Raw genomic sequence first — 14,064 nt, 5'->3', positions numbered from 1 at the left:
GGGGGGGGGGGGGGGTCACGGGAAGAGGCTGGACTTTACACTCGGCAGCCAAGTCACCATAGCCAATAAATGAGAAGATATGCAGCAGCAGCAGCGAGCTAGAGCTGGAAGGACCGGAGCACCTGCTCTGCTTTGCCCCACGCTGTGTCTTCCAGGCGCGTGCATCGTGAGTGTGTGTGACATCTTTGCATTAGGCTGAGATTTCAGAGATCTCATACTGTACCGTGATTTTTGGCGGGTTCACCTGGGAACAAGAGTGCCCAAGGCACGCTCCTTTGGGAAGCCTACGGCAAAGAACACATGCATGTACAGCTATGGGGGTACATCACCATGTACAACAATGGCTAACACTCACTCACACACACATGAGGGCATATCTACTCAAGCATGCATACTCTAGCATGAGCGTATGAGCAGCACACGTGACACCCCTGTTGAGCCCCGAGTCGGGGCGGCGTGAACATCTCTGCTGCTAACTGAACCACCCTAACAGCTGAGCAGGAGTTGCTCTCTCAGGCTCGTGTGAGGCAGAAGAAAGGGGTTCCCACCTGCAGGATGGCCCCATAGAGGCGCAGCAGGACGTTCCGCGGCTCGTCCCCGACAGAGTCCAGGCTGTCAGGGAGGCTGCACAGGAAGAGCTTGTTGCTCAGACCACCCCTGAGGACAAACACACAGAACCGTTAGAACCCGCTGGCAGGCTTCAGGATCTTCTTGGTTATGATGCAGCTTCAGGATTTCTCAGAGCTACTCCTTTCAGACAAACTCCTGGGCTGTAGCTACTGCTGAGCATTTGCAATGGTTTAAAAACCAACATCTGATGGGGGTGGGGGGCCAAAATGAAAATTTGCATGAAAACCCGTCCAGATTCATCCATGCAGTCTAAAGCTGCCAAACAGCTAACATGCCACTTCTGCAGGGAGAACAATCTGCCTGAAACCCAAAGCTCCATCTCACATTCTGCAGCCCTCAGCTCGGGCCAACTCTCGAGCATGGCGGTGGGTGGGTGATGATTTGGGCCTAGACCCCCTGCAGCCATTGAAGTGAACACTGGAGACAAATGAGGCTGAAACTGGAGCTTTCAGCAGAACCAAGAAGCTGCATCCAAACATCTAAAATGGGTTTTAAAGACATTTTTGTAAAGATGTTATGACATTTTTTAGAAGAATTTATTATATTTTTGTAATGAATTTTCCACATTTTACGTTTCTTAGAAGAATTTACCTTATTGAAAAGAATTTACAAATTTTTTTAGAAGAATTTGACATTTTGGACAAGAATCTATGACATTTTAAGACTTTTTGACATTTGACATTTTTGAGAAAAGTTTACCTTATTGAGAATAGTTACCTTTTTTAGAATAATTTGACAATTTTCAGAAGAACTGAAAACATTTTTAGAAGAATTTGACATTTTTTAGAAAAATGTACAACATTTTTGACAAGAATTTACAACATTTTCTAGAAAACTTTTTGACATTTTTTACAAGAATTTTTGACATTTTGAGAGGAATTTACAACATTTTCAAGGATTCATATTTTCAGAAGAATTTTCGACTTTTGACAATCGACTGTATTCTAGGGAAGAATTCAAAACATTTTTTTTGGAATTTACTACATTTTTTAGAAGAATTAACATTTTAAAACTTTTCAACATTTGTCATTATTTTTAGAAAAAATACTTTGAGAAATAGTTACATTTTTAAGAAGACTTAGACTTTTTTAGAAACATTTTTGACAAGAATTTACAACATTTTTAGAAGAATTTCCATTTTTTTGAATTTTTGACATTTTAAAGAATTTTCAACATTTTTTTAAATAACTTATGACATTATCTAAAATAATTTATAACATGAATAATACATTTTCAACATTTTGAGAAGAATTTGAAACTTCTGAGAAGAATTCACAAGATTTTTGGAAAAAAATTCTAGATTTTTAAAGAAGAATTCACGACTTTTATGGGAACTATTTTTTTTTATATATTTTTGATAAGAGGTCAAGACATTTTCTTAGAAGAAGAATATTGACATGAAGCTTTGCCTGAAGGTCTGTGTGTGCTTGAAGACACAACAGTGACGACAAACAAAACCTCGATGGAAAGCAGGAGTCTTTCATGAGAAAATGGCAGGTTTGGGCGCTGAACGGCCCAGCATCATGTCTGACGGCATCAGTGTCTGGCCTGCTTCCAGCGGGAGCATCGGAACAGACACGCGGCTGACCTGATGACGGTGATCTGGAAGTTCTCCTCGGTCAGCTCCTTCCAGGCTCCGTGCAGGAACTCCCGGCACCACAGAAAGGCCTTACGGCGGGTGTCCTGGTCCGCCTGGTCACTGGGGCGGGCCAGCTCCTTGCAGTCGTCCTGGGCGTCGGGCTGGACCTGCAGGGCGTGTTCGGTCACCAGGAGACCCAGAGACATGGACGGGGAGGAGGAAACCCCGTTGATGAATTTGGTTTTCATCCTTTAAAGAAAGTATCAAACAAAGAGGGGAAAAGCGTCGACTGCAGCTGTGTCGCAGATTTTATTTCGACCGTTTCTGTCTGTAGATATGCTCAGAACAGAACAATTGAATTCCTGCTGATGGCTTTTGTCTTTATTTCCGGATCGAAGCGTTTCTGTTCGCATCTAAATGCGGTGAGAAGAGCGAAGACGACCGTTTTCTGGCAGGGAATGAATCACGTCTGAGGATGCGCAGTATCTGAGGGGAGTGGGCGGGGACAGACCCAGTCCTTCTCTTCTCTGATTGGCTGCTCGGAACATAACCCCGAAGGACCACAACAAACCCGGTGGTGCCTTCACGGACTATAGGACTTTGAGGTGAAAACTAACAATGCGCCACAGAAAAACTCCGTAAAGCATTGTTCTTAAAGTCTTATATTCATAAAAAGAATATTTAAAGACCAAACTACGTTTTAATACGTTTCATAAAGATCTCTGTTTTTATTTTTCAGTCACTCAATCATATGAAAAAGAAAAATTCCTTAAAATAAAAAACTATATATAAACGAACTGAGAACACCTAACAAAAGTTAAGTTGTCATTTATTTATTTATTTTTATGTTCATGTGTAGTATTATGTTGTGTCTCGTATATGTTGTTTTATATATACTTTATATGTTATGTTGGGTAATTATTGGTATTTGTTATGCTGTTGCCATTGACACTGCAGTTCTATGTAATGTAACTCAGTTGTAAATAAAGCTAAGAAAAAAAAAAAAAAAAAAAAAACTCTTTCCCAGTCACCAAGGGCAAGTGGGCCCCATAAGGTTTAGAGGTGGGCAGATAACGTGGGCCCTAATTGGGTTTGTCCACACTTTCCATGGTGGCCCCACCTGTGTTTGTCCACATTGGCTTTAGTGGGCACTCAGTGGGTTGGCTCGCTATGCGAGTGGACGCCGTAGCGAGCTAGCGAGCTCCGCTGTAGTATGCCAATGAGCTCCGCTTTACTGAGCTAGTGGGCTCCACTGTATTGAGCTAGCAATCTTCGTTGTTCACCGGGAGGTTGGCTAGCATAGCGAGCCTATCTACTGAGTGCCCACTTAAGCCAATGTGGGCAAACACAATAGGGGAAATGCTAACAAATGGAGAAATGCTGACAAACCCTTTCGGGTCCCACATTTTCTACCCACTTTTAAACCATATGTGGCCCACCTGGCCTTGGTGGCTGGGTTAAAGCTGCAAATCAAAGCGCAAGCTCAGACAGTGAGCCAACAATATAATAATATCATGATCATTTAATTCTCTTCTAAAGCAACATACTCTCCATCCCAGGCTAGGCGTCCTTGGAAATATTAAGTAGTCATAATGTTCAACCTGTTTCCCATAGCAAAAAGGCACAACACTTATACTAAATTTATACTAAAAGTGAGACACTATATCTGAATTTAGTTTTTTATATCGACTATCAAAATATTGTAAACTTAAAGTCCTACTCCAATCATCTTCTGATCTATTTTCAAAGCATTCCCAGTTGTCTTTTAATTATAATTATGCAGATATTGGCTAAAATCACTACAACTTTGTTGTTTTAGTTATCAAGCCATCATTACAGTCCAATACATAAATTATTCATTTAAACTACGATTCGATTTATATCACGATTTTTGGTTGTTGATGCAATTTAGGGTCAATATTGAATCATTTTGATCGATCCAATTCACTGACCTTAAATAGATCAAGACATCTTTATCCAAAACTTCCAGCAGTGTGACTCAGAAATAAATACCTGGTACTAAACGGCACAGGGGAAGTTTTCCAGATTCCTTGGATTTCTTCAAGATTAATATCTGATTCATAATTTTTTTTTATTATTTTTATTAGATGAATCAATCTTGGATTTTTGGGAAATAAATCAATTAATTGAATAATTGTTTCACCTCTTATATATATATATATATATATATATATATATATACATAAACAAACTTTGGCTTTTCAAGAATAAACTTGGTACATCATATTCATGTAAGATGTACCTGATGAAAAAGAATTAACTTGACTTTTGACCTTATAAAATCATAAATTGCCAACAAGCGACCTGCTATAGTAAACTTGTCAAAGTGCATTCACCATCTGCTTTGAACCTTCTTGATTCTCATGATAGATAAACTCCTCACAGGTGTTATCAAAAGGGCGTGGCCATGGTATCTTTGCCAACATTACTTGTTCACTAAATGACCTGTAAAAACGGATGACATCCATGCCAAATTGCACATCACCGAAGCTTGGTTGGAGTTGAATAAAATGACATCACAATTTTATTTAACAATGTGGGTGGGGTCATGAAATGCAATTGAATCAGGTGGTTTAAAAAGGAAACTTCCATTATTTACTAAAACAAGCATTTTAGAGAGGTGCACAAGAATGGATTTTTGCTGATATCTGATGTTTTGAAACACTTCTCACTGTGACTCATTATTGATTTGTTTTCATAAAGTCAAGTGTTTTAATTTAGTGTGATTCAGCTGTTTGGTCCTGCCAAGTTTTTCTGCAGCGTCACAAAAGCAGCTTAATTTGTCTTTGAGGTGTTCTAGCTGTCATACTGAGAGCTCTGCTTTCTCCTCATCAGTCAACTCAAGTAAAGAAGAAAACATGGCGTCATAGTCAGTTAGTGTTAATAGTTAGTTTTCCCAGTAGCTTCTTCATAAATGTACAGTTTGGCATATGGATCAACAAACACTAATGTGCCTTAATTGAGAAGTGTGAACAAATTCTTTTTCTAAAGAAACTTCATTTATAAACCACAGAAATGTGAAAGCCCAGGGGGAAAAAGCAAATGAACATAAATGTATGCAGGTTTTATGTACAGCCACAATACAAGATCATCACAAAACAAATTAATAATAGTAATGAAAATCAGCTACAAAGTTTATGGAAACAAACGCACCTTTTCTAGATTTGTTGAAATTGCTTTTTTGGTTTTTCTGTTTGATAATTTCTCCATTTTGCATTAATTCATCCAAAAAGTGTTTAAAATTAGGCTTGGAGTTTGACCATTTCCTTTCATGGATATTGGAGTTTTCCGAAAACAAAACCTATTGTGTAACTGATAAAGTTCCGGTCCATGTTGTCATTATACAAGTTCCGACTTGTGTGTATTTCTCTGAAAGTTGCAGGTTTCTCGGTAAATTTTCCGAGCGGTTCGTGAACGCAGCATGTCACAGTCCTCATCCCGCTCGTCTCTCACGTAAGCAGGAATCTGCGGGGCTCACTGCAGCAAGACCCCCCAGCAACACGTGGAGTTTCTGGAAAAATAAAAATATAGATTTCACAAAAACGTCTTGTACGGAACAGAATACACCGTTAACCGTTTGCGGTGATGGTCTGGGGTGGATGGTCAATTATGAGTCTAGTTAGGGAAAGATCAAGAATTGATTGATTTTTATTTTTTATGTAAATAAATTAAGAGAAAATGATGCATTTTAGACCTGATTAGCAACAGATTTCATTTAAAAAATGACACCAAACTTTAAAAAAAACAAGGTTGGGCGCCACCTGCTGGTTTCCACTACTTACAGCTCAAACCAGTGCTCAAACCTCGTGAGTTTAAACCAGTTTAAACATAGTAAACTTAATTGTTTACGTCGTATCTTCGTTGTTTTTAATAATATATTTGCAAAAGTAGCATAAAATTGGCCGGAAGTAGCGTTTCAAAGTATACTTTATTGATTTATCTCTTTTGCTTCATGTAAATGATCAGAATAGTTTGCTTTTAGCGACATCTGGTGGAGTTCTATTGAAGTGCACTTCCCCATCTGACGGCGCTTTTTGATGACGACATCAACAATGAGCCGCAACCAAAACAACAACAATGGTCAGCTGTTGACGAAGCTAACTCGCTGCAGGGTTAGTCAGCGTTGTTTTTTCCGGATACATATCCCAGCAGTTGTTTCGGCTTAAGCTCGGACGTCGTTGGCGTTTACAGGTATTTTATAACTTTGAAAGCTGATTGATGTCCGCCGTAGCTCAGTTCGGATTATTTGATCTGTTAGCATATTAGCTTTAAAACCAAAGACGCGGTCTGCTGGAGCTGAAGGTAAATACTACACTTTTTTAAACAATGTAGCTGTCTGCGCTCACGATGAGAAGGCCCTGGTTCAAATCCCAGCTAAGATCTTTCTGCGTGAAGTTTGCATGTTGTCCTCGTGCACGTGTGGGTTTCGTCGTGCTTCCTCCTACTGTCCAAACATGACTCATAGATCTAAATTATCCCAAGATGTGTGAGAGCGTGATTGTGTGCTCCCGCAACAAACTAGTGACCTGTTCAGAGTGTACCGCGCCTTTCCCTAACAGGATAGGCTCCATCAACGTAGTGATCCCAAAATTGGGTTCTACAGATGGATGCATCCGAACATCATGTATACAGGCTGTGGTGTTTGTTTATCACAGAAGTTAAAAATGCATGAAAAATGTGCTTATTTTCATGAGAAAAAAATGAAAAAACACCAAAACTAGATAAAACATGTAATTAAAAAGTCTTTTGCCTAACGGTGTTTTCTCTTTTTTACACATAAGAATCACATTAATGGTGACTAATGTAGACACTTTACAGACATGAGATAGTTTGAAAAAGACTTAACATTATGATTGTAATAAATCGGTTGAGTACTTGATAACCTTTCTGTGAAGAAAAGGAGAGTTTATTTCTGATTTTAATGAGGCCACAGTTGTATTATTATTGAATTGATTTTCCTTTTAGTGTATTTCCTTTAATAAAACTTTAGCATCCATACATTTCTTTATAAGGCGAGGTAATTAGAGAACTTTTAAATACTTCTTTCAACATTTATTTTTGAAATCTTTTTTATTTATTTTTTTTTAGATTTTCTGTTTTGTATAATCCACTTAGATTTGGAAAAAATGGGGAAAATTGTTCTTAATAAACTAAAATGTATAGAAGCATATTGCATTCAGGAAAAAAAGGTGTTTTTTGTTCTTATTTTTTCCATTTAGGTTAGCACCCAGCCTGTTTGTAGTTCTCTGCTTTTGTAGTTCTTAAAAAAAATAGCATGAAAAACAAAACAATAGTACCAAAAATCTAGTTTTTGGATCTTTTTAATTGAATACACAAAATATTTGAACAAAGATTGCCCTTTTTCATCAAATGCAATACTTTTCAAAAAAATGAATGTACAAATTAGATGGCATGGGAATCTTTTTGAAAGGAAACCTTATTAGCAAAGACAAGCATAACCTCATAGAACATTGTCATTTAAAGTGAACTGCAGATCAAACAAGGACTGTCTGGCTGTCTAGTTTGCGTGCAGTAGTTCATTCCTGAATGTAAACTCAGTATTTCAACTATTTCTGATTTATAATTTCTATTTCTCTTTATAAGCCTTTGCTGGTTTGCTTACATTTGTGGACCTGAGTATCTGTAGCACAAAGTCATGTTTCAAGCACAATATGATGATGCAATCTTAACATTTTTTAAATCTATCCTTAGCTTTGGCTGGCCAGAAATGTTTATGGCAAAGCCGGACCACAAGACCAGCCGCTGGAGATTCTGACATCCTCAGGACATTGTGATCGGTCATCATGTCTCCACGGAAACGACCTCTGGTCCCCGTGAGTAGCCGGCGGAAAGCTGCGGACGAATACTTTCCCTTTAACCTCCTGCCGGTGGAGTGCCAGCTGCACATCCTGTCCTTCCTGAGCGAGGTGGACAAATGCAGCTGCGCTCTGGTCTGCCTCCTCTGGAGCCGCCTCGTCCGCTCCTGGAAGCTGTGGAGAGTGGCGGACTATTCCCGCCGCGGCGTCTTCCATCTGGGTCAGGAGGGACTGCTGGTTTCCAACCGTGAGTTTGACAGGTGGAAGTCGTGGGTGCACCACTACACCCACCACCTGATCTCCCGGCGGGCGAGTCTGCTCACTCTGAAAGCCAGCTTCGACCTGGGCGATCGCTTCCACAAGTGGAGCGAGCTGCTGAGCCACCTGCTGGACAACGTGCACTGCAGAAACCTCAGTCACCTGGACCTGAACTGGACCTTCACTCTGCTGGAACCACTGGACCTCAGGCTCCACTCCAAGTCCAGTTCACACCAGGAGAACATCTCCAAGAAGGATCAGGTAAATCTTTGGAGTAGAGATTTAGTTCAAACACTTCTACCAACATCAACATTCCCATGTGCAGTTTTTTGTATTTATTATTTTGAAGAGAAATGTCAGTAGAAAAAATAAAAAAAGTTATTTGGCCTTCAGTCACATTATCACTAGAAGTCCCACAGAGCAGGCATTTGGCTTTTCTACTTACAAAACCCGCACGGCAGCCAGTTGGCTCAAAGGCTTATAACCATTATCCTTAGTCAGGTGTGAATTGAGGCTTTTGTCATGTAAACAAGCTCCACCAATGGTGGGGCATGCTGAACCACTTCAACAAAACTTGTTTCCATTCTGCCATCTGGGACTTCTAGTGTTAAAAAAATGAATTGGGGTCACACTTGTAACCCTGGGTTTGGAGGGAGGAACTTCCTGCTTTCACTCGCCGTCAGGGACTGAATGATGTGTAGATGTTTTTCACAGCAGAGCCACAGCATTAATGTCAAAGTCTCCAGCTTTCAAAGCACGACGTTTTCCTAAGCTTTTCAATTTGTTTTCAGTCAGAATAAAACAGTTTAATGTTTGGAGAAAAAAAACAAAAAGGAGAGGATTAAGCTCCAAAATGAGATGAGCGTTTTTGTACCAGAACCCAGTTTGGGTTTTCTCCGGCTTCCTTCCACAGTCCTAAAAACAGGGGTGCCTGTGAGTGTGTGCGTCCCTGAAACAGATATGGTGAGCTGTTCTGGGTGAACCCTGCCTTCACCCAAAAGTAGCTGGGATAGGCTCCAGCAACGCGATCCGTGCGGTGGAGGGAGCCAGTTTTAATGTTAAGCAGCAAACGATTATTTTAACAATCACCGATTATTTCTTTTTCTGATTAGTCGACTAATCGGGTCATGTGCAAACTGGATGTAAGGAACACATATTAACCATCATTAGCTTTAAACTAACTAAAAACTAGATATTTAGCATTACCTGTGATAATGCTAGTGTGAATGCTGTAAGCTGAATTTGGCTGCTGAAGATCTTAGTGACAATTGCTAAATATGCTGAAATTGATAACTAAAAACTCTAAAGTTAATAGATGAAAATGCTGAAGGTGATAGCTGAAAACCCAAAAGCTGATAGCCAGCTAAAATATAAGTTAAATGCCAAGTTAACCTAAAAAACTGAAATATTAGATAAACTTCAAAATAGTCTAAAAAACTTTAATAAATGCCAAAATAGTCCACAAAGCTAGCAGAATGCCAATATAACTTTTTACTTTACCACACTCTGACTCCATATAATATTATGTCACGACTAATCAACTCTTAAATTAGTCGTCGACTAATCGCGGCAGCCCTGTTAAGTCAATGAAACAGACGCGACATGAGGCGATCTGAAATCCCGCAAAAGGGTTTAAGCGACGGGCTTTCATCTTTTTTTTGCTCTCTGTTTGCGCTATTGTTATCTTAGCTTACCTAGACACCGATCTCTTTTCATTGTTGTCATACTCAGTCACAATTACTCTCCAGATTTTCATGCATCACCGTAGTGCTGCCATGGAACACGAGTTCTGCATTGCAAATATTGCATTGGACGCTTTTTTCTTTTCTTTTTTTTTGGTTTCCCACACTCTCAGGCCCCTTTGGTGTGTTGTTATGATTCTCGAGTCTTTATATAGTATATCTATATAGTGTGATATCATTACTGACTCGCATTAGCACGACTGTACGTGTGTCAAACACAAAAGCATTAGAAAACGCACACTGTAGTCTTGAGATAAAATAAATAATAATAATAATAATAAAGGAAGAAATGAATAATCGACTATTAAATAAGTCGTCGACTTGATTAGTTGATTAGTTAAAGAAAAAATCATGGCAGCTCTAAATCACAGCAAGAGTTTCTTTGTATGAGGAGGAAGTTTGGTGGATTTTTCACTTGTAATCTGCAAACATGACAGGCAGTTTGTAGTGATAACCTTCAAAGACCCGCTCTGATAAAAACAAAACATTTTTTTGTTTTTTTAACATATTCTGTGGCCCTTTTCTGATGATGGAGGACATTTACCGTATTTTCCATAGAATAAGTCACAGTTTTTTGCATTGTTACGCCAGGGGTGCGACTTATACTCAGGAGCGACTTGTTTGTGTGTGTTTTTTAAAAGGGTTATGTATTTGCTATTTTCCCAGTAAACGCTGGTCGTCTTTTAGCGGTTATTTCCTAGAACAGCCGCTAGAGGGCACTGCATGCTTCTCGGCAGAAGAAGTGTTGTCCAAAACAAACATGGAAGAGAATCTGATTGTTTTCCTCTTAAACCTAGATATTTTCTTATACAGATCAAAAGATTAGTATTCTTGTATTTATTTTATTTGTTTATTTTTATTTTTTAGCTATGTTGGGCTCAGCGGATTTGTTCTGGAACGTCACACTTTTCTAAAAGTACGACTTATAATCCAGAGCGATTTATACTGCGGAAAATACAGTATAAAAAAGTTAGGATCAAAGAGTATTTCTGAGTATTTGATTCATTTGTTGTGAATCAGGAGCAGACACAAAAACTCTGTTTGAAAAAGATCGTATTTGTGACATAAAGAATACACTGGGTTCACCACAAGCTCCCTGTTCCAAGGTTTGAACAAAGGGGAGGGGAATTGGGGCGGGGTTGCTCTGTGCCAGCAATCCTAACCAACAATTCAGAGGTAAATTACTAATGAACTCCTGCAGCTCCGCAGAAACTATGTCCTAGAAAACAACACAAGTTGTTTTATTTTGTCTAAAAACATCATAATCATAATTAAAAGATCACTGAGAATGATTTGAAAATAGATCAAAAGATGATCAGACTTTAAAGATCACCCTCTTTAAAGAAACCCTCCAAGACTAATAAGGACTCTTGTCTTTGATTTGACAGGTCGCCAGCTTTCAGGAGCTTCTGCGCAAGCTCACCCAGAGTTGTCCTCGAATTTCCAAGATGCGCCTCCACTTCGACTGGTCGGAAGTGTCGGTGAACATGCTCACGCAGTTCCAGCAGCTGCGCGTCCTGGAGCTGAAATACTTCTGGGTCCTTAAAGGCGTGGCTCCCTCCACGCTGCAGGCGCTGACCAAATCCCTGCCCAACCTGAAGTCCCTGACGCTGCACATCCTGGTGCCGCTGAGGAACCCCGGCATCGCCTACACGCTGGAGTCTCAGTCTCTGGAGTTCCTGGACGTGTCCCCCAGCCGGGGCTTGGTCTTCTCCTATTTGAATCTTCCGGCTTTGCGGGAGTTCCGGGCCAAGAAGATTGTGCGTGGCATCACTCTGGACAAGAGGACCAGGCTGCAGATCCAGAGCCGCTGGCCCTGCCTGCACCACGTCCTCCGGGAGGGGGCGCCTAAGCTTCAGGCCCTGAACAACGAGAGGCTTCTGCCCACATGGAGAGAGCAGAGCTACAGGGAGCTGAAAGCCATCCTGGAGCTGTCCTGTTACTGTGTTCAGCATCTGGACAGCTGGATCTGGTGACCCTCCTGTCATCTTTGGGTAGAACCCAGAAGAAAAGGTTTTTACTTCACAAATAAAAAAGAGACATTCTATAACTTTGCAGTGCTTCAGAGGAACTCTGCTGCCAGAGGGGTTCATTCATGTTCCGGGGCACGGCTTCAGTGGATGAATGCTGCAGGAACGGCATCATTTATGTCTAAACATGACTTTCCTTCTTCAACAAAGCGCCCACAAGAAAAAAAATCAAGCACAAAAAATACTTTTTTTCTGATATGTGCAAAAGTTTAGAAATAGAGATTTGATTTTCAGAATTTAGTTTTATCAAAGTTCCGAAAATTGTTCCTTAACGATTGTTTTTATATATTTTTTAATTCAAATTTAGAAAATTTACTGAAGTTTTCTTGAAAAGTGTCAACAGATTTTTGAAAAATCTTTCATTACTGATACAATTTTCTCAAAAATGAGGCAATTATTTATTGCTTAGAACTGTAAAGTCGTTGTTTTTATTTTCCTAATGTCATGTTGGCCAATGAAAGGACACGTTGTTGTTTTTGTTTCCCTTTCTTGTTGGTTTTTAGAAGAGTAATCTTCAGTGTGGAAAAATGGCACGTACTGTAAACATCATCACCACTTTGATTCCCTCTGTTGCATTTGAGAAATCTGTAAAAGTTTTGAAGCTTTTCTGGACAGTTTGAGACATTCACTGCACATTTGGACAAATTGATCACACAATAAGTGTTCAGTTAAGGAAACACGCTTGTGAACTACAGAAAGAACCTTGGACAGAACAGTCAAACACAAATTGTACCCTTAAATCAATACTTTACTAAATTAGTATTTTATGAGCACAAGTTTGCATTTTTTTGCACACAAACTAGTATTTTCTGTGTACAGAGAATAGTATTTTGTGTACACAACTAGTTTTAGGTGAGCACAAAATGTTCATTTTTGTGCACAACTAGGTTTTTATGTGCACAAATTAGCATTTTGTGTACACAACTAGTTTTGGTGTGTGCATATTAGTATTTGTACACACAAATGAGCATTTTTTAGCTACAAGTTAGTAGTAGGAATAAATATTTTACAATGCTATTTTGTGCACAAAAATGCTTATTTGCTCCCACAAAATGCTAATTTGTGACCAAAAATTATTAATTTGAGGGAACAACTTGTCATTCTTTTTCATGTTCAGGACTTCGTAGTGAACAATTTGTCAGTTTGTCTGTGGCAGAAAATGACGAAATCCAGGAGCAAAAAGAGGAAAAGTGAAGGTTTGTTTTTTTCCTTCCTTCTCAAGCGCAGAAAATCATTGAGGTTCATGCGGTCGGTGCTAAACTGCTGTCATTCCAGCCTCCCAGCGATACAAATGAGCCCCAGAGCTTCATTGTTGTTTTGCTTAATGGTAGGTGCTTTCTTTCTTAGGGAGTGATTGTCTTAGAGCAGAGCGCTCTTAAGGGTTTGCATTACTTCACTCGCCTGTCTTACACAAAAGTTCCTTTGTTTGCAAATTTTTTGCACATTTTCTCAGCTTTGACTGAAAGTTGATTGTTGCTGAGTTTTCTGCGTACTTGCTCCAGCTTTGTGTCTTCAGTGCAGTTGTCCTCCCTCCCAGTAGGGGGCGTTCTTCTCAAACTTTTGTCTCCATCTGGTTGTGTTTGAACTGCACTGAATCTTAAACGCTGACTGAGCTGAGATTTGTGGTATTTATGTTTGTGTGAGTTCTCATGTGTGGATTTTTAGGGGACGTGACGCAGACGTTCCACAGAATAAAAGGCTCAGGCTTCTGTTTCATTCATGTGTGTGCTCCGTTTTTTTGAGTGTGAAGTCACTGAGTGGGGACAGGAAGTGGCTGCTCAACCTGAGAGCACATGGTTTGAACCTGCCGTGTTTTTTCTTCATTCTCTCCAAGTTTCTGCTGAGATTGGGAGGATTTTTCTCCCTAAAGTCCTCCTCTACATCTCCCATTTCTTAATGTTCCTGTTCCTCCGCAGAAGTAGAGGTGAAGCTTGACACCGGGCAGTCAGCTCCTGTAGGGTTCTCTTTTACAGATGGTGTTGCGTGAG

At 39.8% G+C, this 14,064-nt stretch overlaps 2 protein-coding genes across 5 annotated transcripts in view; one reads left to right on the top strand and one right to left on the bottom strand.

The window, feature by feature from the left end:
* The window catches only part of chka (choline kinase alpha), a 27,156-nt gene extending 24,458 nt beyond the window's left edge, over window positions 1–2,698 (bottom strand). For both annotated transcript variants that reach the window (XM_024258829.2, XM_024258830.2), the window contains exons 1-2: window positions 2,219–2,698; window positions 549–657 (exon numbers count right to left, since the gene is read on the bottom strand). In XM_024258829.2, the coding sequence (XP_024114597.1) occupies window positions 549–657; window positions 2,219–2,457 (348 nt within the window). In that variant the 5' untranslated portion in view covers window positions 2,458–2,698. The remainder of the gene's footprint in view (window positions 1–548; window positions 658–2,218) is intronic.
* A 3,117-nt stretch (window positions 2,699–5,815) lies between these two features.
* si:dkey-12e7.1 (uncharacterized protein LOC557553 homolog) lies at window positions 5,816–13,796 on the top strand. Of its 3 annotated transcripts, none has more exons than XM_024259166.2 (3): window positions 5,816–6,342; window positions 7,943–8,565; window positions 11,435–13,796. In XM_024259166.2, exons 2-3 carry the CDS (start codon window positions 8,035–8,037, stop codon window positions 12,020–12,022), a joined length of 1,119 nt encoding a protein of 372 aa, XP_024114934.1. In that variant the 5' UTR covers window positions 5,816–6,342; window positions 7,943–8,034; the 3' UTR covers window positions 12,023–13,796. The 3 variants fall into 3 exon arrangements, with proteins under 3 accessions (XP_024114934.1, XP_024114932.1, XP_024114931.1); XM_024259164.2 differs by having other exon boundaries at window positions 5,817–6,532; XM_024259163.2 differs by having other exon boundaries at window positions 5,818–6,421.
* The last annotated feature ends 268 nt before the right edge of the window (window positions 13,797–14,064 follow it).

The sequence above is a fragment of the Oryzias melastigma genome, linkage group LG6 (assembly GCF_002922805.2).
Source record: "Oryzias melastigma strain HK-1 linkage group LG6, ASM292280v2, whole genome shotgun sequence".
NCBI lineage: Eukaryota > Metazoa > Chordata > Actinopteri > Beloniformes > Adrianichthyidae > Oryzias > Oryzias melastigma.
This window is presented reverse-complemented; position numbering and strand designations above follow the sequence as displayed.